At 36.7% G+C, this 27,694-nt stretch overlaps 2 protein-coding genes, 1 long non-coding RNA gene and 2 pseudogenes across 7 annotated transcripts; 1 reads left to right on the top strand and 4 right to left on the bottom strand.

The window, feature by feature from the left end:
* Positions 1–39: 39 nt before the first annotated feature.
* On the bottom strand, positions 40–3,337 carry LOC106428534. 5 transcript variants are annotated; one of them, XR_002655820.2, is made up of 9 exons: positions 3,085–3,333; positions 2,961–2,994; positions 1,908–2,486; positions 1,697–1,804; positions 1,149–1,272; positions 995–1,078; positions 792–894; positions 526–594; positions 40–280 (listed from the first exon to the last, which is right to left on the bottom strand). It is a non-coding gene; the product is annotated as an uncharacterized LOC106428534 (long non-coding RNA). The 5 variants fall into 5 exon arrangements; XR_001285635.3 differs by lacking the exon at positions 40–280 and having other exon boundaries at positions 290–594; positions 1,908–2,082; positions 2,185–2,486; XR_007319166.1 differs by lacking the exon at positions 40–280 and having other exon boundaries at positions 290–594; positions 1,908–2,082; positions 2,271–2,486.
* Positions 3,338–5,984: 2,647 nt separating this feature from the next.
* On the top strand, positions 5,985–7,026 carry LOC125582167 (annotated as a pseudogene).
* Positions 7,027–7,549: 523 nt separating this feature from the next.
* On the bottom strand, positions 7,550–8,775 carry LOC106377874 (annotated as a pseudogene).
* Positions 8,776–13,939: 5,164 nt separating this feature from the next.
* On the bottom strand, positions 13,940–15,837 carry LOC106377875. The gene has a single exon (XM_048747185.1). It carries the CDS (start codon positions 15,450–15,452, stop codon positions 14,922–14,924), a length of 531 nt encoding a protein of 176 aa, XP_048603142.1. The 5' UTR covers positions 15,453–15,837; the 3' UTR covers positions 13,940–14,921.
* Positions 15,838–22,657: 6,820 nt separating this feature from the next.
* LOC125581546 lies at positions 22,658–24,739 on the bottom strand. Its single transcript, XM_048747184.1, has 2 exons — positions 24,651–24,739; positions 22,658–24,284 (listed from the first exon to the last, which is right to left on the bottom strand). The coding sequence occupies exon 2, from the start codon at positions 24,279–24,281 to the stop codon at positions 22,794–22,796; it is 1,488 nt and encodes a 495-aa protein (XP_048603141.1). The 5' UTR covers positions 24,282–24,284; positions 24,651–24,739; the 3' UTR covers positions 22,658–22,793.
* Positions 24,740–27,694: the final 2,955 nt, after the last annotated feature.

The following is a 27,694-nucleotide window of genomic DNA, read 5'->3' as shown; positions in this document are numbered from 1 at the left end:
TAACTTTTAAAACAGCTTCATGGGCTGAGGAGAGAATTATTGGTGGTCAAATATTTAATTTTTTCCAATCACAACCTGTATGCTTATTATGGTGCATAAGAGTTAAATATGGTTTGTGTGTGTGTTCCTGACTCTCTATTAGTGTTGTTGTGAAACTACAGTGTTCAACAATCTTATAGGCTTGTTTTTTGGTGGTCATAGACCTCATGCAACTCCATATATCTGCTGGAAATTGCTTCTATCTCTGCTATTGAGATTGTCAAATCTAGAAATTTTAATCCTGAAAAAATGTTGCAAACAATACAAAAAAAAAGTTAATGTAAGTAATGGTTTAATGTTGTAGTTTTTAATATGTAATAACCCAAAAAATTCAGAACATGAAAAAAATTATGGAAATGAAAGTTTAATAAAACTTTGATTGATAGAAAATGAAATATTTTTTTAAGAGATGAGGAATATAGAGAGAATTATTGTAGTAGACTTCAGCTCAAAGTTTAGATGACCACTTCATGAGTGATTACTAACTTTGTATGAGATTAATAGTGCTGTCACACTAAAATCGAGTAGCAGGAGTTGTGGCGAGTATCAGTTTTCCTGTAGTCATGTAAGAATAAAAAGGGTGTTACAATTTAAAGACAATTTTATGTTCTATCAAACAGAGAAGCCATTGTGAACCACAAAGTAAACCAATAATCCATATAAATATATAAAAAACATGTTGAAGTGAAAGTTTATTCATTCTAATAACTAAACAATATCTATATATCCCTAAAATAATTGATAATTATTACCTTTAAATACTCTGGGATTGATGCTTGTAATGATTACAACTTTGTATTTCATGATTGTCATGCTATGTAAGTCTCTAAACTGGGCAAGCAGACCATTTTTGACCTGCAGGAATTGTGTGAATATATATAAGTTGGCCTTACGCAAAATTTTAAATAAACGGTTGGGTTTAATGTACATTTAAAAAAAAAAAAAAGTTTGGTACCTGTTTAGTAGTAGACCAATTCTGACCTCCGTTGTTGCCCTCGGAGATCGTTACCTTGAAACATTCTTATTTGTCCAACTACATCTGGGATAATGTTTGTCTTTCATGTCAAATTTTACTTTTTAAGAAATAATCAAAATAAGTGGTTGTTTACCTGGTAAGTTGTTGGTACCAGTGGCTATGTCAATCAACTGTTTGTATCGGAGGGGATGGAATGTGGTAAGAGGCATCATCGGGATCATTTTCCTCTATTTGTATAACCGTTGTGAACCTTGTTGCTGAAAAAATAAGAGAAAATACATTACTTATATGGAGAATAATTTTAGATTATCGGATCACCCAATTTGATATTAGATGAGAATAGCACATTTCTTTCAAATATTTCATAGAATACAGTTTTATGAACAACAACTTCATGAAACTCCTAAAGTTTTTGCTTAATACAAAACCTAACTAAATAAGTCTCTATTTTCTGTTAGACAACAGATGGTTGACCGTTTTGTCATTTAGTTACATTATCTTTATATTGGCTAAGACGCAACTTAGTCTTCCAAGTTAAAAAGAAAAGCCTGAATACAGATTGCAATACGCTTTGACATTCATGGGTAGCACTATCTCTAGGTTACCATTTTAACTTTCTTATGATTGAAAGATTATCAATGTGTATGAGTCAGAGACTGATAAATGATCCAGAATTCTCACCTTTTGTACATAATATATAATTCTCGATGAAGACCTTAGCCATCCTTTAACAAAAGCTAATGCAAATCCACCGACGAATGTAGATACCAGCTGAATAAACTTCCCAACCTGCAAGATTCAAGAAAATATAATCTCTTTGTTAAAAAAAAAAAATTTAAGCTTCAAAGTTTTATTATTTTAAGCTTCAAAGTTTTATTTATTGTGGTATTACCTTCTCACCCATGGCGTCTTGTATAAGAACAGTATCTCCAGACATTCTACCAACAACCTCTCCTGTGTTTGTTTCCACATTGAAAAATCCAATGTCTTGTCTGAGAATTGTTTTCAGATACATACTCCTTATCCTCGCTGCTTGTCTCTCTACCGTGACATCCAAGAAGCCACCTCTGCAGCAACAACAACAAAATAAAAACTTGTGTAAAAAGCAACGAAGAAACAAAAAAAAATGATAAAAACTTGATGAGCTCATCCATGGACGGGAGTATAACGGAGCTAAGCGATTCTCGAAGCATCAAACGGTGGGAGAGGTTGTTGATGTCCTCAGAGGTGCAAGCGAAATGGAAAACTCAAGAACCTTAGCAAACTCTGGATGAGATTCACATTTTTGTTTCAAGAAGTACTCCACTGCCTTGACATCGTGGTTGGTTACTTTCTCGATCTTCTTGACTTCCAACGCGGCTTCCACGTTGAACCCATCGATGATCGCTTGCAAGTAAGCCTCAGCTTCTTTACTAAAGCTTGGAACTTTGGTGAGTTCGGGAATTTTTGAAAGCCTAAGAAGCCATTTAATCTAACAAACACAAGAACATGGGTGCATTAGGACCTATCAAAGATCTCTCAAATATTTGTTTTTCACTTTCTGATTCAAGAAGCAAAACCATAAAAAGGTTAAAAAGGAGATTTGTACGTGAATGGACCAAAACCAAGAAAGCTGGAGTTTTCTAGATTCTAACAAACAGAGCAATGGAATGAAATATCATAATTTCCACCTTTAAAAACAAAGCAGAACATGATAAGATCTCATCAAAATCCTTACACTCTGGTGAAACCAAGATTCACAGATGAGTAATGAATGACCAAAACAGAGAAAGCTCAAGCCTTTCATATTATAAAAACAGAGCAAAATCAAATGAAAATCATAACTTCACCGCATAGAAACAGAGCAGAACATGATATAATTTCATCAAAAGCCATACACTACGGTGAAACCAATCTACACAAAACTGACCAATCTGAGACTGAACAAATATTACTGTAACAATACCTGTTGGGAGCAGGTGAGAACTGGAGAGAAGCGTCTGGTTGAGGGAGGTGTTGAAAATTTATTGGTTAATAAAATTAGTTAGGTTAAGTGGTTCTTTCTTACTAAGCAAAAGAAAATTTCATACCCGTAATTGTGGTTTCATCGCCATGGATTGAGCTTTGAGTGGTTCTAGGGTTCTGGTTTGTACGAAAGAGAGAAGATCAGTACATACAGAAAGAGGAAAAGAGGAAGATGAAACGGAATCATTATTGAATCGAAAGTATTGATTGTGTAGAAGTGGTTCTCGGCTTCTTTGCTCTTGATTGGAGAAGACGAAGTGGTAGAGGTGAGGTGAAGGATTTCAACGTTTTTTTTTTATCTGTGAGGTCTGTCTGACGTGTCCAATTACATCGTTCCTGATTTGTTGATTAAATTGTCCTACGTGGACACTCTCCCTAATGCTCATATAACCCTTTTAGTATAGGTTAGATTGTATTTTTGTGTAATCCTCTCTTTAAGTTTGTAAAAGAAGATAGATTATTAAACATGGAGTTTTTTTCTTTTTTTTTTGAAACTAACATGGAGTTTATTTCAGCATAGAAAATCAATAAACAATAGAAAAAATGGAAGATAGAAGTTATGTGTTTGGCTAGAGTCACATGAAAATGTTCATATATTTTTTTTGGTTGTTTAGTGTTTTTTGAATTGAGCTTTCTTTGTTCACTAGATTCCAACTTATTAATTTGTCATTTCTTATAATATGTACATCTCTCGCATATGGTAATTCTAACTATCACACTTTCTAACGTATACCCACCTCAAATTCTCTTCTCACCCTTATCTTTCTTTCATTATATAAAAAATATTTTGGGAACGTTGATCTATATATATTAGCTGTATTTTACAAATTTTAGTATTTTTATTTGTAAATAAACAGTTGACGTATATTCTCTTGGGCATATCCTTGTTCCCTAAATTATTGTAAATGTCCATCAGTTATTAATTATATTGGTGGCACTGGCACAATTAATACATATATATATATATATATAATAAAATTGTTTGACAAAAAAAAAATATATAATAAAATTATGATTTATAATGTTTAAAAGTTATATAAACATTTAAATATATGGTAAATGTTAAAAATATTAACCATTAAATCTTTAAAATAATATTAAAGTATATAAAAGTTAAATCACCATCAAGCTCTAGTTAACAATTTAAAGTACATGTTTTGTATTTGATGACTTGCTTACCATGTTTGAACCAGCAAAACAAAATAATGTACACAAATATATACATACAGTATATGGGGCAAAAAATCCTTTACCAATATTATTTCCATGAATCTACTCCACAAATATAGAAAATATGATAACTTGGTGTGCAAGGCCGCCTCATACATGTAGTAATGGAGGGTTTTACTTTTTTTTCTCTCTTTAATTCCTTTTGCTATTCGCTTTACTAATATACATGTCTCTGTTTCTGAGTCGGCTCCGCCTTGGGAAAGAAGGGTTGGTGAGAAGATCATCTCTTCTGATTCTCTCTAATGGCTTGTCATCATCATCCTTACATCAAACCCCTCCTTGTAATATCCTCGGCGCTAAACCTTGTGGAGAGGGTCTCGGGAAACTCATCATCAAGAATGCTAACGAACGTGATCCTACTGAACTGGAAAAGAAAGTGCCTATGGAGTTGGTGTATAATAATCATGGTAACGATACCATCGTTGGGGCATCTCATGGCTGGATAGCTACTCTCAAGAACGACGGAATCCTGCGTCTCCAAGACGATCTCAACCCATATGCATAGGGATGTTAACTAGGGGGTTAGGGCCCAACCCTCTTTTGTTTATTATAAGCCCATCCCAATTTTAACCCGGCCCGATTTTAACCCTATTATAATTAAGGATTAGGACTGGTACCAGGGTTACCTCATTTAATTGAAAATAATATTTTATTTATTTTTGTTCTTAAATTTTAAAGATAAAACTAGAAAAATTAAGATATGATATGATTCTTTCCTCCAATTTGTTGAGCATCAAAATCAAAAGTTTTCCTCCCAAAATCGCAAAATCGAGTTTTTGCTCCACAACTAAGAATAAAGTTTTTCCGTTAAAAAACAAAAATTGTGTTTTTTTCCGCCAAAACCTAATTTGAGCTTTTCCACCAAAACCACAAAATCAAGTTTTCCCGCCAAAACCGCAAAATCGAGTTTTCCCGCAAAAACCACAAAATCGAGTTTTCCTGTCAAAACCGGCAAATCGAGTTTTCTCGCCAAAACTGTAAAATCGTGTTTTCCAACCGAAACAGCAAAATCAAGTTTTCCGCCGAAACCGGCAAATCGGGTTTTCCCGCCGAAACCGCAAAATCTAGTTTTTCCCCTCAAAACCGCAAAATCTAGTTTTCCCGCCAAAACCGCAAAATCGAGTTTTCCCGCCAAAACCGCAAAAACCGCAAAAACGAGTTTTCCCGCCGAAAACGGCAAATCGAGTTTTCCCGCCAAAACTACAAAATCGTGTTTTCCCGCCGAAACAACAAAAACGAGTTTTCCGCTGAAACCGGCAAATCGGGTTTTCCCACCGAAACCGCAAAATCGAGTTTTTCCGCCGAAACCGCAAAATCGAGTTTTTCCGCCAAAACTAAAACCGCAATATCGAGTTTTCCCTCCAAAACCGGCAAATCGAGTTTTCCCGCCAAAACCGTGAAATTGAGTTTTGCGGGTTTTCCAGAAAAACTTAATTTTACGTTTTCACGGGAAAATTCGATTTTGAGGTTTTAGCGAAAAACTCGATTTTGAAGTTTTGACGAAAAACTCGATTTTGCGTTTTTGGAGAGAAAACTCGATTTTGTTGTTTTAGTTGAAAACTCGATTTTGTGGTTTCGACGGAAAATTTCGTTGTTTAGTTTTTGGCGAGAAAACTCGACTTTAAGTTTTTTTGGTGAAAAAACATTATTAAATATTGTATAATAGTTGTGTGAATCAAAATAAAAGGGTTAGAATTTAAACCCTGGTCCTATTAGGGTCCGCCTTGTTTAAAAAATGAGGGTTAGGGTTACAAATGGATTTGCAGCGTTAGGGCTAACCCTGTTAGGTTGAGCCAATATTAACATCCCTACATATGCATCGTATACAGAACCGAAACACATCCCTCTGCCTCCCCTTGTAACCATGAGACATTGCGAAACCAAAATCATCACCAACGTGTCAATGTCCTCATCTTTTCCGGATGATGATGAGACCTGTGTTGTAGCTGCTAAGTTCTTGGGAGCTCAGCTCAGCTTCTGCAAACCAGCCTCTCAGAGTAGTAAACCAGAGTGGACCAAAATCAGGATCAAAAACCCCTGTCTGTACTCCTCACGTGTCGTGTTCTCCAAGAAAGAGGAGATGTTTCGCATTCTTGGATCTCATCGGGTCATGGGATCCCTGCAAACCCAGCGAGGACCCCAAGTTGCAGATCTTGCATTTCCAAAAGCTTCCTAAGCTGGCGAAGGCCACACGCGAGCTTATGGATTCGTGTTGCAAGAGCGAGCACTTGGTGGAGTCACCAGCTGGTGAGACTTTCTTGGTTAAGATGTACAGGAAGACATCCGAGATCAGCAAGGGTGGTATTGCAAAAATGAGGACGAGAGCTTTAATGGTGTTCAAGATAGATGAAGAAGGAAACGCTGTCTACACTCAAGACATAGGAGATTTAGTCATTTTCCTCTCGGATTCTGAACCATTCTGTGCCCCTGCTGCTTCCTTTCCTGGCTTGCACTCAAACCACGTTGAGTTCTTGGAAGCTTTCAACGAAGTCGCATATATCGATCTGTCTGGTCACGCCTTCATTAGCTATATTGATTCTCACTTCCCTGCTTACTATATTCCTCCTCAAAATATTGAAAAGCAGTTTGGAATTGATGGCTGAGTCTTCCATCCAAAAATGAAAAGTTTTATATCTTTACCCCTAGACTCGTTAAACGTGATGACAAAAACTACCTTTTAGAACCATCGAGAGTAGTTTGCTTTATCGCACTTGAGGCCTTACCTCGGCCTTCTTAGAAGCTTTGGAGAATATTAAAATGTCCTGGAACCTGAAAGTGTTTGAGAATTTTGTCATAAGTTAACCAAGATTCAATAAAGGATTGTGAACATCACATCATGTTACATTATGTTTACGTACCTTTCCCACATATTTCTGCCCAAACATTTTGAGGATTTATCGTCATAAATCCAGAGAAATCTACCTGAAAGATTTTTAAAAGATCTCAGCCTTTCTTTGTGGTCACTCAATATTCTTATATAGCAAACACATTATGACTTTGTGGCTATGGGTGTCTATGCATCAAACTGGAAAAGCCTAGCCTCTACTACTACAAACGGGCAACATCCAGAAGATGAATTTAGGAGACTGAAGCTAATATTTGAGACATGGAAGAAAGATTACAAAGCTGGTTTGAGATAGACTAAAGCAAGACTCTATAGTGATAAACGTCGTCACCGGAATGGTGGGGCAAATGAGTACTAGAACTCCAGCACTTGCTTAGGTTTGTTGTATTAGTTAGATTGAGAGCATTGTAGATTCAGCTGAGAGATATGTATTTTGTTCTTTATAACTTTTTTTCTGTGTATAGAAGCAAATAGAGTTTTGTAACTTGAGAGGAACAAGAAAGATTATGTTTATATCATTTCAAAGGATCACATCAAATCAAGCTCCAGGTACAAACTTTGTTGCGAAAGCCCATGCACTGTTAGCAACCGGGTTATCAAGATGGTCAAGGAGATTCTCCAAAGGACCTTTCCCGGTGACAATGGCTTGAACAAAGAAGCCAAACATTGAGAACATAGCCAACCTTCCATTCTTGATCTCTTTCACCTTTAGCTCAGCAAAAGTAGCCGGATCGTCTGCAAGACCCAGCGGGTCAAAGTATTGCCCGCCCGGGTGCAAGTCATTGCCTTTGCCAACACCATCAAGACCATTGATGCGGAAACCTTCAACTTATCCCATTAGGATAACTTGGAAGCCAGGGAAAATGCTCTGAGCGTGTACTAGGTTTGGGTTTCCTAAGTAGTCCAAACCGCCTTTGGAGAAGATTTGTGAACCGGCTTTGAACCAGACCAGCTCTTTGAAGTCCACACGGACCCATTTCTGAAGAACTTCAGGGGTTATGCAACCAAATGCTCCCAACATCCCCCATCTCCCATGGATCACCTGTGAAATGATCATTAGTGATAAGTGTTTACACTTGTTTTTGTCTTTACCTATTAAGTTATACAGACTATTAGTTTTATACATGATAAAAGAATACAAACATTTTAGTAATTTTACATCGCATATATCAATAGAGACATTATAAATAAAAATAACATCTTTTAGAATATAACAAGAATAAATAAAATATCTTGATGTAGTTGTTAGAATGATGCTTATCCCAGTCGTATATGTGATATGCATGCATATGGATATATTGCTTAAGACATCTGTCTTGAAAAAACATAAGATTTGGAGATAGAAATAGTACCCATAATTTGATAAACTGATCAAGATCTTCTTAGAACATAAACATATTGAATATAAACTAACCCCGTACTATCAAGCCTTAATAAACTTACATCAGGCCTTGGCCATCTCCAAAGATCAATTTGAGTCCCACCTGCCAAATCACACACACAAAATCACTCTTAACTCTGCCTAACAATAAATCAATGAACCCCAATAACTTATTCTTCTCTGAAGTTTTGAAAAAGTGAGAAGTGGCCTTACAGCAGTGGATATAATCAAATAACAATCTGTGATTCTGAGATGCTCCAACGCGGAAAACCTCTGCGAAGTTGAAAAGTTAAAGGTCATAGGCGATCCAGAAGACCTCAAATAAAACAAATGCTTTTCCTAAACTTTAACCCAAAAGGACAAACGATTAATTGCAAAATCACTGAAACTTGGAGAAAAAGAAAAGAGGAAAAATCTCGGAAGAATTGAAAGTAAGACGACGTTAGAATCAGAATCGTGAAGGTGAGAAGACCAAGGGATATCACGATTTCACAATTAAGAGTTAAAGACCAAAGCTCATTCAACATAACTCACGGAGAAATAGCATTTGACGATTGAGTAGGAGAATTTGCTCTCTCCTTGCAAGTGACGTGGCAGAATGAATGGTTGAGAATATTTTGCCCATATGGCATCCTTTAGAACATCCAAAATTAGTCCCTTTTATATAGTGGGATGTTTTTCTTTTTTTTTGGTGTGAAATCAAATACCAAACAAACAAATAATGCGTTTTCATCTATTTCATATCAACAGTGTTTAATTTATCTTATTATGAATAATGATTAATTTCAAGTTTCACGACTTATTTTTTATTAGATTTTAGGTTTGTTTTTGTTGATAATTTATAGTAAAGCTTTTATATTATATAATTTCACTGTGATGATTATTCAACTTTTGATTTTTTGAAAATTTAGTTTTTAAATTATAAAAGATCTTATAATTTTAATTTATTCTTATTTTTTGTTAAGTAATAATATGCATTAATTATGCATAACGAATTTAAAAGTTTTTGTTATTATTTTCATCTAATTATATGTTGATATCAAAAAGCATGAAAATACTATCAAATCTACAGAAAAAGTATTTGTTTTAGGCTCCGATTGTTTGCAACTGTGGTGGCTTAGGCTTTACAAAAAAATTACTTTAGGAACTTTAGATTTAAAAAACTGCCAGTATTGGCTTTAGAAACACTACAAGAAAACAGCAGCATACTGAGGGAAAAAATCGTCGGTATGTCGTCGGAATAACGCTATTCCAACGACATACCGACGAAAAAAGTCCTCGGAAATTCATCTTTCCTCGGAAATCCCTCGGAAATTTCCAACAGAATTCAGAGGAAACCCTATTTCCTCGGAATTTCCGAGGACCACAAGTTTGTCGGAAATTCCTCGGAATATTACGAGGAAGATGTCGTCGGAATATTCCGAGGGATAAACTTCCTCGGAATATTTCCAAAATTAAAAAAAAAATTATAAATTTATTTTTTTAAATTAAAATTCGAAAATATAAAATTAAAATTGAAATAGAAAACATATTTAAAATACAAAAAATAATAAAATAGTTTTTATAAATAAAAAAAAGTTTTATAAATAAAAAATTAGTTTTAATAAATATGAAATCATCTTTTTATAAATACAAAATAGTTTTTATAAATATAAAAAATAATAAAATAGTGTTTATAAATCAAAAAATGTTTTATAAATACAAAATTAGTTTTATAAATATAAATATTTTTATAGATATGAAATCATCTTTTTATAAATACAAAATAGTTTTTATAAATACAAAAAATAATAAAATAGTGTTTATAAATCAAAAAAAATATTTTATCAATACAAAATTAATTTCAAAATATGAAATCATCTTTTATAAATCCAAAAAACGAATTTATATACAAAGAACGGTTTGTATATTTAAAAATAGTTTTTATAAATACAAAAATAAAAAAAATAGTGTTTATAAATCAAAAAAATGTTTTATAAATACAAAATTAGTTTTAATAAATATAAATATTTTTATAAATATGAAATCATCTTTTATAAATCCAAAAATCGAATTTATATACAAAAAACGTTTTGTAAAATCGAATTTATATAGAAAAAACGTTTTGTAAATAAAAAAATAATGAACAATTTATAAAAAAAGTTCTAAATCAATTCAACACAACCAAATCACAATTCTAAACCTATTACACAACAAATCACAATCCTACCCAATCACCCTAACAAAAATCTATCAAAAACCTTCTAAAATCATCAAATCTACTTAAAAACCTAACAAATAGGATCTAAGAGAGTGGGATAGGGTCCTTACATGATTTGTAAGAGAATGGAAAGGATTCGCCGGAGAGATTGTCGCGAGAGAAGGTGGAGAACGCCGGAAGGAGAGAGAGATCGTCGGAGAGGAAGAAGAGAGAAATGGGGAAGAAGATGCGTTTCGAGTTTATAAAACCTTGGGTCCGACGGATATTTTCTGTCGGAATTCCCTCAGTATTTTTAATTTCAATTTTCGCGAAATATTTGGCGGCTTGTTTGCCCGGTTAAATGAAAATATTCCGAGGAAATTCCAACGGCCACTTAAATATCCGTCGGAATTTCCTCGGAATATTTTCATTAATTCGAGGAAAAAAAATATCCTGTGCATGTATTTATATTAATTTATATTGTTCCTCAGAATTTCCTCGGAATATTCCGAGGAAATACCGAGGAAATACCGAGGAACTAGTGTTTGGGGTTTCAAAACATCAATTTTTTTGCCGTATTTCATTTCTTATACAATTGTAATGCATACCATTGAGGATTCTTTGTATAGATGAGCATAAACCATGAAATAAAAAATTTAAAAACGAATTGTAAGTATTCCCTTTACAGTTCATTAAAGTGTATAAGTGTTTTTCTTATGTTGTGGAGATTTCGTTCATACAATCGGAAAAGTGTTTATTATAGGGTAAGGAACAAATTTTTGACTTCATAATGAACGTAAGACACTTAATAAGGGTTATATAGGTGTTATTCAAACCGCAAAACGTTGTTTTCGGTTTAAAAACCCTATTTCCTCGGAATTTCCTCGGAATATTCCGAGGAAACCCTTTTCTTCCTCGGATTTCCGTCGAAATATTCCGAGAAAATTCCGAGGAACTAGTGTTTGGGGTTTCAAAATCTCGAATGTTTTTTTATAAACGGATCGATCGATGGATTTATGTCCAAAAACGCATCGATCGATCACTAAGATGGACCAAAACGTAACAATGTGATCGATCGATGAGATTATCCCATCGATCGAGGATATCAAGTGTTCCTCGGAATTTCTTCGGAATATTCCGAGGAAATTCCGAGGAACTAGTGTTTGGGGTTTCAAAATCTCGAATGTTTTTTTATAAACGGATCGATCGATGGATTTATGTCCAAAAACGCATCGATCGATCACTAAGATGGACCAAAGCGTAACAATGTGATCGATCGAGGATATCAAGTGTTCCTCGGAATTTCCTCGGAATATTCCGAGGAAATTCTGAGGAACTAGTGTTTGGGGTTTCAAAATCTCGAATGTTTTTTTATAAACGGATCGATCGATGGATTTATGTCCAAAAACTCATCGATCGATCACTAAGATGGACCAAAGCGTAACAATGTGATCGATCGATGGGTATATGTCCAAAAACGCATCGATCGATCACTAGTTCGTCGGAATTTCCTCGGAATTTTGTGAAATCCCTATAATATTTCCTCGGAATTCATCGGTTTTTTCCGAGGAACACATTTTTCCTCGGAATTTCCTCGGAATATTCTGACGGATTGATATTTCCTCGGAATTCCGTCGGTATATTCCGAGGAAATTCCGAGGAGGAAATTCCGAGGATTTCATTTTCCGTCGGAATGTCCGTCAGAATACCGTTGTTTTCTTGTAGTGAAAGAACTAAAGCCATAAATTGTTGGCTTTTGAAATGCACTTACGTAACAAGAGGAAAACAATAAAAATGGCTTTAGGGGCTTTAGAATTAACAAAAGTCATTAAAGCTTGATTGCTAAATTTTGGCTGTAAAAACTTTAGACTAACCAAAAGCCTCAACAGCTTGATCTCCAATCGGACCTTAGTTTAGTAATATGAGTATCCAATTCTTTTGATCATTGCTAGTATTAAATTTTTCTTTATTATTTATTGTAATAGAAAATGAGCCGAGCTAGTTTTTTTCTTCTTCATTTTTTTCAAAATCTGTGCATTTTTCTACACCTGTCTAAAATAAAACAAGAGTTTTCATATGTTAAATTTGTCTTTTGTGTAATCTTTTCGCAACCTCACTTTACTCACTCGTTAACTATTTGATAACAAAACATAATAATGTTAATTACAATGTTGGGCGGTGGTGGTGACGGGACCGGTGATGGAGATGTGAGCAGAGATGGAGAGGTGGGAGGTGGTGGCAACTGACTGTGTTCTCTGCTTATTAGTTCTTGTTTTATGTTTTCTTAAGACACTGATGGTATTATGAATGGTTAATGAAGTTGGATGTGTTTGAAAAGTGATTAATTTAGTTGGTTTTTACAATTAAGTAATGAAGTTTTTTAAGAAATCTTAATTATAAATACAATATAATAATATTATTATAATGTAAAAAGTAATATTTCCTTATTTATTATCATTTTTTCCTCTCAAGCTAAATAGCACTGAAAAAAGCAACCAAAATACTAGTCTGTTGTGGAGTGGATTTTGTAGTCTACTTGCCTCTTTAACAGGTTTTGTTTTTGATGAAGACCCAATCACTTCTATTTCTCTTTGATTATTTATTCATTATAAGCCTTTTGTAGTGTACTAAGTGTACTTGCCCAAGGTTTTGTTGTTTGATGCCGATTACGATTTATATAAATGAAAGGCATAAAACCAACATTTTGTATATGTCAATTTAAATGGAAAGTTTGCATTCTAGTGGATAAATTGGTATTACATGAACTTAAATCACAAAGTTAAACAAATCAGGAAAATAATTATGTTGGCATTTGTAAGTATGTCGCAAATGCTAAAAAAATCACATGTTTGCTTCAATGAATATACAACCTTGAGTTTTTTGCTTTATTTATGGGACCACCTTATTTTTTATATGGTAAATTTAATTTAAGATAATAATATACTTTGTCACCAAATCTATAATTTCGACCATTGAAAAAACTTGCGAAATATGTTTTTGGTAGTTATTGAAAGCTTACATAAATATTTGTTCAATGTATCACACTAAAATACGGTTTCTAGATAATTAATGTTAATTATTTTAACTTTCCAAACAATCTGAAAACCTACATATGTCTACTATATATATACGGTTGAGTTTACCTTTAGAAATACCATCAAACTTTTTCACAACTCTTAATTTATGATTACAGGAGTATCAATGATATCACATTTTAATTTTTGATTTGGGTTTCTATATTTTTTCTATTTGTACCAAATATTTATAGTTAGTTAATTATTCCATATTGAGAAAAACATAAATATCAAATATATTTTGACCACAAGAACACATATATTCAGAAATCATCAATTTTTACAATATGAAAACATAATTTTTTTAATAAATATTTCACCATGCGCAAGGCGCATGTCTTATCCTAGTATTAATTAAATTGGCACTGACATATAAATTAAAATAATCACTCTTTTTATTTACAATGTGTTTATGATAAATAAATACAATCATATTTACCTATTTTAAATGGTATATAGTTAAATTTAAAACATATTAACATACATATATAGTATACTTTTTAATATGGTTATCTATTAAATAAGACTTCGTACTCATAAGATTTTACGATCATTTGTATTTTTTATAACAAAAAATTTAAACTGCTGAAAACAAAATTTTTAATGTGGACTTTTAATAACTTGTGTAATTTATAATCGTATTTAAAAATTTAATACAAATTGCAAAATTAAAATATTAAGTTTTCAGTACTTTTTAAATGAAAATTTAAGACCTAAAATATATATTTTGATATGGTATATAATTTAATTTAAACAGTATTACAATATTTATATTTTTAATATGAATATCTATTAATTGAGAATTTCTATCCATATAATTTTGTGATCATTTGTATATTGTGATAACAAAAACTTAATACCGTTGATCACCAATTTTTAAATGTAAGACTTTTAATAGTTTTAGTAATTTAAAACCGTTTTTTTAATTCAAAATATAACATATACTAAAATCTATTTTTATTATATAGTGAATATGATTTTTAAGTTTATTTTAATAATATAAAATATAAAATGATATATAAAAATTGTTATCAAATTTTTATTATTCAAAATCATTAATTGCAATATATATTTTAGTCATATTAGGTAATTCCGTATTTTTTATCTACGAAGCAACTGATTGGTAACAGTGGAAATGAAGTTACAAAAGCTTATAATTGTGGATGCATGACTCTATTACATACAAACATTTACTAATCTATATGTTGTGGTGGAATAAGGTAAGGGGCCAAGAATGGACGAAAGCCTCTAATAACTAAGTAGTCAGCCAGTTCGACAGTTACATTTTCCCAGTAATCCAAGCTTTCAACGCTGTTCGGGAACAGGACAGGAAAAGAACTAGCCCGGAGACAAAAAGGTTCAGACATTGAGAGGAAAATGACAAGATCTCCTATGTCTTCAGTGTGAACCGCGTTGCCTTCACCGTCTAGTTTGAACACCATTAAATATTCTGTTCTCATTTTGGCAACACCATCATCGATCTCAACAGTCTTCTTGTACTGCTTAACCAAGAAAGTTTCGCCGGTGGTTACTGACTCCACCAAGTGCTCGTACGTGCAGCACGAATCCATAAGCTCGTTTGTGGTCTTGGTTAACTCGGGAATGTTTTTAAACCGCAGCCTCTGAATCTTGTGTTTGTGATTCTGGAGATCCCATGCGAAACATGCCCTCTTTCTTGGAAAACATTGTTGGAACTCGTTTTTGACAAAATGGTTTTGGAGCATTTATTGATAAGTTTTGGGACGAAGACGTTCGTCAGAATAACCGAATGTTTGAAACTATGAAATAGTGTAATCATATGTTAAAAAACGAAATTCGTTTGAATGAGAAATGAAAGTCTAATGTGGATTATTTGTAAAATATATCACATTAGAAATATGAGGTTTAATTCCTCTTTTATTTAAAGTGGAGAAAATACATTAAAGTTTAAGACTTTGATTGTATAAGAAAAGATATTTGGACCATACATAAATTTCATGTTTTGAAATTTAGTAAATGGGTCAACAGAATAAAAGAATTTATCTTTTATATTGAAATGGTCAACATGAGTTCACTACGAGAAAACATCGGTATTCTGACGGACATTCCGACGGAAAATGAAATCGTCGGAATATCCCGAGGAATTTCCGAGGAAATTCCGAGGAAACACAAAATTGGGTTTCCTCGGAAAAAACCGATGAATTCCAAGGAAATATTATAGCCGTTGGAGAGCCGTTGCGGGATTTTACAAAATTCCGAGGAAATTCCGACGAACAAGCCTTTTCCGTCGGAATTCCATCGGAATTTCCTCGGTCTGTCGGCAGGATTTAAACTATAAATACAAGCACTCCTCTTCCTCTTCATTCACTCCATATCTTCATCCACCCTCTTACTCTATTTACACACGAATTTGATTCATAAAAATATGTCTTCTTCAAATTATTTTCGTTCTTGGATCGATCGACCTCATTTGGATCCGAACACGAGATTGCTTACGGAAGAATACCAACGAGGTATAACCGAATTCATGGGTTAGTTCACCGACAACCGGAAGAAAAAAACAGGTATGTTAAGATGTCCTTGCTCTAATTGTAAAAATAGAAAGGTTATTAAAGAGTGGGATGTTTGGACTCATCTATATTTGAGTGGGTTTACACGAAGTTACAAAATTTGGTATCATCATGGGGAAACTGATTATGAACATGGTAGTACTAGCGAACCTCAGCCAGCGGTTAGATTAGAAGAACCAATTAGAACAGATGTAGATTATGGTGTAGGTACTGAGCATATGGTAAATGATCATTTTAGAGGGGAAGATTTACCCAATGCAGAAGCTAGGAGATTTTATGATATGTTGGATGCTGGAAAGCAACCATTGTACGAAGGTTGCAGAGATGGTCATTCAGCTTTATCATCTGCTACAAGATTGATGGGCATTAAAACAGATTATAATTTGGCTGAAGACTGTGTGGATGCGATTGCTGATTTTGTAAAAGGTATTCTACCCGAGGATAATGTAGCTCCTGGTTCATACTACGAGGTTCAGAAAGTCGTAGCTCGTCTTGGTTTATCGTATCAGGTAATAGATGTATGCAGCGACAACTGCATGATTTATTGGAGGGCGGATGAACAGCGGGTTACATGCAAATTTTGTGGAAAGCCTCGTTATAAAGATACAAGTGGAAGAGTTCCAGTGCCATATAAAAGGATGTGGTATTTACCTTTGACGGAAAGGTTGCAGAGGTTGTATCTGTCTGAACGCACAGCGCAACCAATGAGATGGCATGCAGAGCACTCAACAGATGGTGAGATCAGACATCCTTCAGATGCAAAAGCGTGGAAGCATTTCCAATCAAAGTATCCCGACTTTGCGTATGAGAGAAGAAATGTCTACCTTGGATTATGTACTGATGGTTTCAGTCCGTTTGGCAAGAGTGGAAGACAGTATTCTCTATGGCCCGTCATTCTTACACCATACAACCTACCCCCAAACTTGTGCTTGCGACGAGAGATTTTGTTTCTCTCGATTCTCGTTCCCGGACCAGAGCATCCTAAGAGATCACTTGATGTGTTTCTTCAGCCACTAATATATGAGTTGCAACAACTATGGGCTCAAGGTGCTGAAACATACGATGTTTCGTGTAAAGAAAACTTTCAAATGCGGGCAGTACTAATGTGGACAATAAGTGATTTTCCAGCATATGGTATGTTGTCTGGATGGACAACGCATGGAAGGCTATCATGTCCATATTGTCAAGATAACACTGATGCTTTCCAACTAAAACACGGAAGGAAAACGTGTTGGTTTGACTGTCACAGGAGATTCCTACCACCTAATCATCCATATCGTAGGAGTAGGAATTTGTTTACGAAGAACAAGAGGGTGTTTGACAGTCCACCTCCGGAAATTTGTGGGAAAGATTTGAAGATACAACTAAGAGATTTTGGTGCAGAAAGGACGCCAGACGTCGGTGGACATGAGCGTTTTCCGGTAGATGCTGTTGGAGAACTACATAACTGGCACAAAAAAAGTATTTTCTGGGATCTGCCATACTGGGAGGATCATCTGCTAAGGCATAATTTAGATGTCATGCATATTGAGAAGAACTTTTTTGACAATCTCATGAACACGATCCTTAATGTTCAAGGTAAAACAAAGGATAATTTGAAGTCAAGACTGGATTTAGTCGATATATGTGCTCGTTCAGAACTTCATGTTGATGAGAATGGTAGGGCTCCTTTTCCCATATACCGACTTGATGCAGCGGGAAAAGATGCGTTCTTTGATTGGATTTCAAACGATGTGGAATTTCCAGACGGTTACGCATCAAATTTGCGTAACTGTATCGACAAAAAGGAAGGAAAGTTTACTGGCTTGAAAAGCCACGATTGCCATGTAATGATGCAGCGCCTCCTTCCGTTCGCCTTCAAGGAACTATTACCACGAAATGTTCATGAAGCAATTGCAGGGATAAGTGGTTTCTTCCGCGATTTATGCACGAGATCAATGACTCTTGAAGGTATTGAAAATTTGAAGACTAACATAGCTGTGATTCAGTGCAACCTTGAGAAGATATTTCCTCCCTCATTTTTTGATGTTATGGAGCATCTTGTTATTCACCTGACAAGAGAATTGGAACTTGGTGGTCCTGTGCAGTATAGATGGATGTATCTGTATGAGCGGTATATGTTCCATTTGAAGAAGATGGTGAAAAATTTAAGTAGGGTGGAAGGTTCTATAGTCGCATAGATGATCAATGAAGAAACTTCAAACTTTGCCGAGTACTACTTTCCAGCAGAAGTTCAGACCAAAAACAGAAGACCTGCTCGGCATGATGATAGAGGCGAACGGGCAACATATCATGTTACGGTTCCAGACATTTTCACAGACGTTGGACGACTTAGCGGAAAACCAAAGGACCGTCGACTTACTGAGCAGGAGCGCAGTCATTTGCAAACATATTTGCTCACCAACTGCGAAGACGTTCTACAATATGAGAGGTAAATAAATGAGCTTACAAATTTTTATTTTAACAAGTTGAAATTTAAATCTTAATTAATTACATTATTGTCATCATATACAGGATTTTCATGGCAGAAAAGCAGTTCGAGTATAGATACGCCACAGAGGACGAACTAGAAGAAATGAAGCAGAGAGAATTTACTGGATGGATGTTTACTTATGTGAGTGTTTTAAACAAATTAAAATATATTTTATCACATATTTATACTAATTCACATTTATTGATATAACATATATATATGTGCTATTAATAGGTGTCTGCTGGTTTGGCCAGAGGTGAAACATTTGACGATTGGATACGTGAGATGGTCGTTGGACCAAACTTTGTTGTGAAGTCATATCCGAGATTTTGTACTCGAGGATATGCATTCACAACTCAGAAGAGGAGACGTTCGAGTACGACTTATGATGCTGGCGTTTGTTCTGCATCAGGAGATGATGTATACTACGGACACATACATAAGATTTTGGAAATCAAGTATTTGGGCATGGTTGGATTGCGTTGTACTGTTTTCTATTGTGATTGGCACGACAACACTCCATATCGAGGTGTGAGAACAGATGCATTTGGTGTTACATCAGTAAATTCGAGGCGAAAGCTGCAATATTATTATCCTTTCATTCTTGCTTCTCAGGCCGATCAGGTAATTAAATGTTAATTATTCAGAATGATTCATCATCATGTGTATTAATTTATAATTTTTCTAAATGTTACAGGTTTGTTATATCAAGTACCCCCGGGTAAGGAACAGAGATGATCCATGGGTTACTGTTACAAGACTCAACCCGAGAGGCCGAGTTCAGGGAAGTTCTGAGCTGGAAGACCCATTACAACCAAGCACATCCGGCAACTTAAGTGCAGCAGAAGATTTAGCTGGAGTTGGCCTTGTTGTCGATTTAACCGACTTTGGAGAGGAAGCCGTCGTTCACGTAGAGGATGAACCAGTGATTGGAGAGTTTCACCAAGATCCAGATTCAGATTCATCTGGTGATGATGACTCGGAAACAGACTACCATTGATTTTTTTTTTTTTTTTTAAGAAATACCGAGGAAATTCCGAGGAACACTTGATATAACCTCTTTCCACGGATATTAGTTATTTGGTTTATCTAGCAAGGCAAAGCTGAATACGAATTAAAAACTACTCAAAACACAACCAAATAAAACGAAGAAACCATGTAAAAGAAATACGAACTCATAATTAAGAAAAAAAAAAAACTAAGTTCAAAATTAACAGAAAATAAGACCATAAAACGTTAGAATAGAAAAGAAAATAAAATAGCGCGGTCAAAAATCAAATGGCAATACTGGCCGGTGATAGCTCCTACTCCTCGTCTCCTGCTCCAGATGTTCCTTGATGTCTCGAGTTTTAACCCGATTATCTAACTGCAAGTGCACAGTAAAGTACGCAGTAGTAATGCGGGATCGAATCCACAGGGACCGATGATCACACGTAGAGTTGCAGACAAGTTAATAGCTACAACGAATCAAGATATGTTTTTGATGGTTTTTATTTAATTTTCTCTAGTGTCACAAAGTGTAAACAAGCATGTAAAAAGATGATTTAAACGATTTGAAAACTATTTTAAAACAAACGTTGGGCATTGGGAATTCTCAGGGATTTCTTTTTAATCAAGATACAATTAATGGAAGACACAGGGATATATTAAGAACCGTCTAGAACTCAAACACGATATTAGAATTAACCTACTTCCGTAGCGCTAATTCTCTATGTTATAGAAATCTCCACACTAACTTCCGCTGAGTTTCAATTTCTAAACAAGCATTAAGGACAGGTTCAATATGTTCACAAAGCGCAATAACATCAACTTCCGAGGGTTAAGGACACTTTGCTCATCTAAAGTATTTTCGGATGTTCAAACAATCACTTTCGGTGCATCAAACAATCTGAAATCATGAACTAAGTGATCAATTCAGTTCAGGCAGTAAGAAATCCATTAGATGAAGAACCAAAACGTAATCCCTTAGTCTACACACGTTTTATGGATCAAAACATCAAGAAATCCCCTATGAGAACCCCTAAACCCAACTAGATGACTACTCACACATAACTAAGCAAGAACAAAACGATTTTGATGAAGAAAACATGATAAGATTGTATTAAAACAGAGTAAAGGTTCAGAAGATCTTCTCCAAATGGTTTTGAGATGAACTCCTTTACAAATCTTCACAAATCACACCAAAACAAGTACAAAACACTCAAATCTTCTCTCTAGAACTTGTAAATCTCCTCCTTGGTCGCCCCTGGTCTTTTCTGAGTCTCAAAGGTCGAGTTCTTTTTTTGAATTATTGAGGGGAGTGGGTAAAAAGGAGTGAAAAGCTCGTTTGTGCGTGTGGAGCCCGTAGCGCCTGAGATCGGTCGATCCACATGGCCCGGATCGGTCGATCTCGTGTATGAAAGCCTAGGATCGGTCGATCCACATATCCCGGATCGGTCGATCTAGTGCTCTGTGCGATCAATACTTCATTCGGTCCATTGTTCGGTCCATCTTGCTTCTGAATAAATCCCGAATGCGTTCTTTTCTTTCAAGCTATCTAGTAACCTGCATATTACACTTAAGAACACCAAAACGCATCAAATAGACCAAAACATTAATTAAAACCGACCATTTAATTGCTCCAAAACGAGTTTAAAACCGTTAAAAACACGGAATATCAACTCCCCCAGACTTGAATCTTTGCTTGTCCTCAAGTAAAGAGGATTAAAATTTGGGAGCTCACTAACCCTCAGTAGACCTTACCTTGTGATTTCGCTAACCACTTGAATCAGAGACTTTCAAGGCTTTCATTCCAAATCCCTACCAAGACCTCGCAAACCTTCCCATATTTCAGACCTGCAAGTCTCAGTTTCAAGTAATCAACTCTTTACATTCGTTAAAAAGGGCGTGACCTTTCCACCAAAGATATCTCCATCAGGTATAACGGGCTCGGTGTATGGGAGGCTGTTTTAGTGTTTAATTAGGTCAGGCTCAAGTGTTTGTGGGTATCAGCGATAACAAAAAAAAATGCAAAACATTATGCAAAATCGCTGGAGATACCGAGTATATTGATAACCATGTTTTCGAACTGCTCAAGTCTCAAATGATCAAAACCCAACAAATCTCAAACTCTAACCCCAAATTAAAACAAAGCATTATCTCTAGTACATAAAATAAAAATAAAATGTCTAAATCAAATATACTGAATGAGATATAAACATGAACTTTTTTTTTTTTTTTTTTTTTTTTTGGACCGATTACTTGCAAATGTTTTGTCGTAATCGATCGAATCATTTTTTTTTTTTTTTTTTTTTTTTTTGAAGAAAACATATACAAACCGAAATCGAATATATACACTGCGATGCAATCACACACTTACAACACCCAATTTTTCCATTTACACCTCTAGACACACAGGTCCGTGTCTAACCACCTAAATGTTCCGATCCTACCTAAGCAGTCGGATGAACCATGTCTACCCTAATCTCTCCATTGTTTTTGCACATGTATGCACATATGATCAGTGTGTAAGAATGCATGGAGATGAAATAAAAGGGTAAGGTGTAGGTGAGGTACCAAACTATTGATGAGTCTGGCCATTCAGGATTATTAAAGAGTGGTAGAATGTGGTAAAGAAAATCCTGAATGTGTATATGGTGTACCGTTTCCTGATGTTGATTCCTGGTCAAAAGAAATTAAATTCATTAATGGTCAAAAATATTTGAGTCGATTACAATTCACCGAGACTTGATAAAAGATTTAAGGAGAGGTTGCTTGGTCAAGTGGTTCCTCGGTTTGTCTGCGCTAACAGTCCTGAAAAATGGTCAATATGAAATGTAATGCACAACACACAAGGAAATAGTCTAATAATCATCACAGGGTCTGAGAAAAATACGTAGAGAGTTTTTTTTTTTTTTTTTTTTTTTTTTTTTTTAAAACACAATCAAATCCGATAAACTAAGAAAATAAAAGAAATAAAAGCAATATGGTACATAAGTAGCATCCTCCCCCAGACTTACTTCACACCGTCTCGGTGTGAAAATAATTCCAAGAGAGATTACCGATCAGGCGTTGCGGTCAGTACGCCTCTTGGAGCGCCTCTCCAAGGCTCCATCATCATCAGAGTCCTCCGCTGCCTCAGGTCCAGCAGCGGTGTCGTGAGCGCCTGAGTCGTCATCGCTATCTCCAGAAACAGCTGGCTGTGATGCGCATCCCTTCTTAATGTTGCAGATTCCCTTCCACATCTTCAGCAGTATGGAGTTGTTGGTTTGATGGCTCTTGATCGACCAAGCGTTGATCTCAGCAGCGGATGCAGTAGCGGGAGGTGCTGGTGGCAGCATATACGGAGTGAAATCCGTGGGGAAAAGACTTTCCTCATCTTCAGGTTCCTCCTCTATATCATCATGTGGTGTCTGCTGGTGTGTCGATGATGATGCGACTCCTTTCTTCTTCAGTGTCGCGGGTCTGGTGCAGAGAGATGCAGGCGGTGGTAGAAATATGATAGCACCTGGATCAGTCAGCTCGGTGATGGCGGTATCGGGTAGCTTGACAAATTGCTCTCTCCCTTGTTGGTTCTGGAACTGGTAGATATGAGGGGCGGACTTGTCGATGCTTCCTCGCCAAGGGCCGGTGAGGTAGTGGCTGCTAATGAGTGCTCTCATGTCGAAAAAGGTCTGATACATCCCCTTCTTATCCACCACTCTGTCAACAGGTGGAAGAAACACTCCACAATGCCTTAAGATCTGTGTGATAACCGCTCCAAACCCACATCTCTTCGTATCTGAAACTTTGAAGTACGCAAGCTTCTCCGCGATCACAGCTCCTATGTTTATGTCCTTCCCGCTAACATAGGTAATGTCTGCGCCTTGAGGCCATAGGTGTCCAGCCCCGATGAACAGAAGAGCTAGCTCATCTTTTGTCACTGCAGCGGGTTCCGTCTTCCCATAGATAACACTGCTGATCACTCTCACTGCATATCGCAGAACAGGGCTACGTATTCTCGCTTGCTTGGCCTCTCGAGAGATGAAGTTTCCTGAAGCGATGAATGTCCAGAAATCATTGTGTTCCGGGAAGTCAGGAACACAAGATTGACGTCCTTTCCCGAACCCAAAGACGTCGCACAGCTGAAAGATGGTCATGGAGTGGAACTGCCTGTTCACAATGAAGGAGAACATCGCCTTATCAGCAACTGGGTTGTCCTCGTCAGGATGGTAGAGGCGGGCTGATGCGAGGAACTGCCTGGTCAAGTCAGCATAGCAATCACAGTGAAGATCGAAAATGTATCCCATGCCAATCTTCTCGAACAAGGCTTCAATATCCTCGGTTATCCCCAATGCATCTGTAGTGTCTCTGTGAGCGAAGCGCGACGGACATATTTCCACTCCCCTCATCTGCTCATAGAAATCATCATCATGTATATCCCACTGCTGGGTTATCTCTCGATTCGCAGGATGAGACCTATCCGTCTTTCGGAACTTGCCCTTTGTGCTGAGCCTAGCAGTCTGTACCGAGGAATCCCCACGCTCACTCTGCTTCTTCTGTCTCTTAGGCATTATCTGCAAAATTAATTCATCAAAACCCAAGTAAGAGACATATAGAAAAACACTCTTATATAATCATTTCTGATCAACCTCCTAAACATGTTAAAATTTAGCACACATCTCTTCTCTAAACTCAAAATAACACATCACACTCCATTCCAATTTTCGTTTTTCAATTAAACTCGAAAATTAATTTTTTTTTTTTTTTTTTTTTTTTTTTTAGGAAAAATCGCAATTCATCCTACAAATTGGCAATCTAGGTAACCCATGAGTATAATCATCACAAATAAACCATCCTAGATGCTATTCCATTTAAAATTCGGAGATTCCCCTAAATCCAACCGTAGGGCGATTTTTGATTCTAAAATTAGAGAGTCATACCTGTGTCTTGATGAAAACTGATGGTAGAAATGGATAGAGCTTGAAAAACTAATGAGTTTAGCACCAAGAATTACAAAAATCGGTTGAGATAAGATGAAAATCGATTTGCATGTTCTTTAGAGGTTTGAGAGAGTTTGAGAGGAGAGGAAGATGAAATTATGAGTGTTTTGATCTGATTTTCGCGAGTTGGTTGTTTGTATGGGTGTTTTCCGGTTTAAATTGAGTGAAATCAAACCGGACATGCCTTACCTTGGATCGACCGATCTTAGTTTCCCGGATCGACCGATCCGTGACATGGATCGACCGCTCTTCGTATCGTGGATCGATCGATCTATGCCTGATCGTGATACATGCCTAAAAATCATCTAAAAACACAACCAAAAATCAATTCACACAAGAAAACATAATCACAAAAGAGAAAGAAAATCAAACCATGTGGGTTGCCTCCCAGTCAGCGCTTGTTTAAAGTCGCGAGCCTGACTATTTTGTTGTCCTTAGGCGAGATCGGGTTCCGTTAAAGGAATGTTGGTTCCTTCTTCGGGTTTTGCATCTGTGAAGTAAGGTTTTAGCCTCTGCCCATTGACGGTGAATTTCCTCCCATTGTCTTCCAAGACAACAGCTCCATAAGGTCTAACCTCTGTGATGGTGAAAGGTCCGGACCAACGAGACTTAAGCTTTCCAGGAAATAGCTTGAGTCTAGAGTTGAACAGAAGGACTTTGTCTCCAGCAGCGAAGTCTCTCGGGATTATCTTTCTGTCATGCCATGCCTTAGTTCTTTCCTTGTAGATTTTGGTGTTCTCATAGGCGTTCAACCGAATCTCGTCCAGCTCGTTCAACTGAACCATCCTCCTTTCTGCTGCGGTTTTAATGTCGAAGTTCATCAACTTCGTTGCCCAAAAACCACTGTACTCCAATTCCACAGGTAGGTGACAAGACTTTCCATAGACCAGATTAAAAGGAGTGGTGCCCAAGGGAGTCTTGTAGGCGGTTCTATACGCCCATAAGGCGTCATCAAGCTTCACAGCCCAGTCTTTCCTTGTTTTGCCTACAGCCTTCTCCAAAATCCCCTTGATTTCTCGGTTCGATATTTCAACCTGCCCACTTGTCTGAGGATGATAAGGTGTAGCTACCTTATGCTTTACTCCATGTTTCTTCAGCAGTTTATCGAACGTCTTGTTGATGAAGTGAGAGCCTCCATCACTAATAACCACTCTCGGGATCCCGAATCTTGGAAAAATGACTGTCTTGAACATTTTCTTGACAACACTAGAGTCATTTGTCTTGCTGGCTACTGCTTCCACCCACTTGGAGACATAATCAACCGCAACCAAGATGTACTCATTTCCATAAGAAGATGGGAAAGGGCCCATAAAATCAATTCCCCATACATCAAAAACTTCAACTTCAAGGATGAAATTTTGGGGCATCTCATTTCTCTTACTGATGTTACCCTTCCGCTGACATGCATCACACTTTGAGACAAACTCATGGGCGTCTCTGAAAAGTGTAGGCCACCAGTAACCAGCCTGCAGGACCTTAGAAACCGTCTTGAATGTTGCAAAATGGCCTGCGTATTCTGAACTGTGGCAGTGGAAAAGAATCCCTTGCATCTCATTCTCCAGAACACATCTCCTGAATAAACCATCTGAGCATCTCTTGTAGAGGAAGGGATCATCCCAGTAATAGTGGTTCACATCTCTCATGAACTTCTTCCTCTCATATCCCTTCAGGTTCGGTGGTTCAATTCCAGCACATAGGTAGTTTGCAAAGTCTGCAAACCATGGGAGATCATCCTGAATTTGTCTCATGGCACAGCAATCAGCCTGATCCAAATACTCATCCTCCAGCAAGGTGATCACATAGACATTCTCCTCGGGTAATGTATCATCCAGTGGTGTTTCAGCTTCCACTCTCATTCGGGAAAGATGATCTGCCACTCCATTTTCTGCTCCTCTCTTGTCTCTGATCTCAATATCAAACTCCTGTAGGAGTAAGATCCACCTTAAGAGTCTCGGTTTAGCATCTTTTTTCGTCATCAGGTACTTCAAGGCTGCATGATCTGTGTGCACAATTACTTTCGAGCCCACCAAATAGGACCTGAACTTCTCGAAAGCATAAACTACTGCCAGCAACTCCTTCTCAGTGGTAGCATACTTGATTTGAGCATCATCAAGCGTTCGGCTGGCATAATAGATCACATGGAGTTTCTTGTCTTTTCTCTGCCCCAAAACAGCTCCAATCGCGTAATCACTTGCGTCACACATTATTTCAAATGGCAAGTCCCAATCTGGTGGCTGCACAATGGGAGCACTGACTAGAGACTTCTTGAGAATCTGAAACGCAGCGAGGCAGTCAGCATCAAAAACAAACTTCGCTTCTTTGCACAGCAGACGGGTGAGTGGCCTCGCTATCATAGAGAAGTCTTTGATAAACCTCCTGTAGAAACCGGCATGTCCCAGAAAACTCCGAATATCCCTCACTGTCCTGGGAGGCTGTAGGCTGGTCATAACTTCAATCTTTGCTTTGTCAACCTCGATACCCTGCTCTGATATCCTGTGACCCAAAACAATGCCATCTTTCACCATGAAATGACACTTCTCCCAATTTAACACCAAGTTCTTCTCCTCACATCTTTCCAGCACCTTGCACAGATTAGCAAGGCAGTCGCTAAATGAAGAACCGTAGACTGAGAAATCGTCCATAAAAACCTCCATAATGTCCTCAATAAGATCAGTAAAGATCGACATCATGCATCTCTGGAAAGTGGCAGGAGCATTGCACAATCCGAAAGGCATTCTCCTGTAGGCAAAAGTACCGTATGGGCAGGTGAATGTTGTCTTCTCTTGGTCGTCTGGATGAATGGGTATCTGAAAGAACCCGGAGTAGCCATCGAGAAAACAGTAGTAGGGGTGGTTGGCTAGTCTTTCCAGCATCTGGTCAATGAAAGGAAGTGGGAAGTGGTCCTTCCTTGTGGCTGAGTTTAGCTTCCTGTAGTCAATGCACATCCTATGCCCTGTGACTGTTCTGGTAGGAATCAGCTCATC

This window comes from Brassica napus, chromosome C2 (genome assembly GCF_020379485.1).
Source record: "Brassica napus cultivar Da-Ae chromosome C2, Da-Ae, whole genome shotgun sequence".
NCBI classification, from domain to species: Eukaryota; Viridiplantae; Streptophyta; class Magnoliopsida; order Brassicales; family Brassicaceae; genus Brassica; species Brassica napus.
The sequence above is the reverse complement of the archived record's forward strand: the minus strand, read 5'-3'. Positions and strand labels throughout refer to the sequence as shown.

Coding starts and splice junctions, on each gene's coding strand:
- LOC125581546 (XM_048747184.1), bottom strand. CDS start 24,281: ATGCCTAAGAGACAGAAGAAGCAGAGTGAGCGTGGGGATTCCTCGGTA.
- LOC106377875 (XM_048747185.1), bottom strand. CDS start 15,452: ATGCTCCAAAACCATTTTGTCAAAAACGAGTTCCAACAATGTTTTCCA.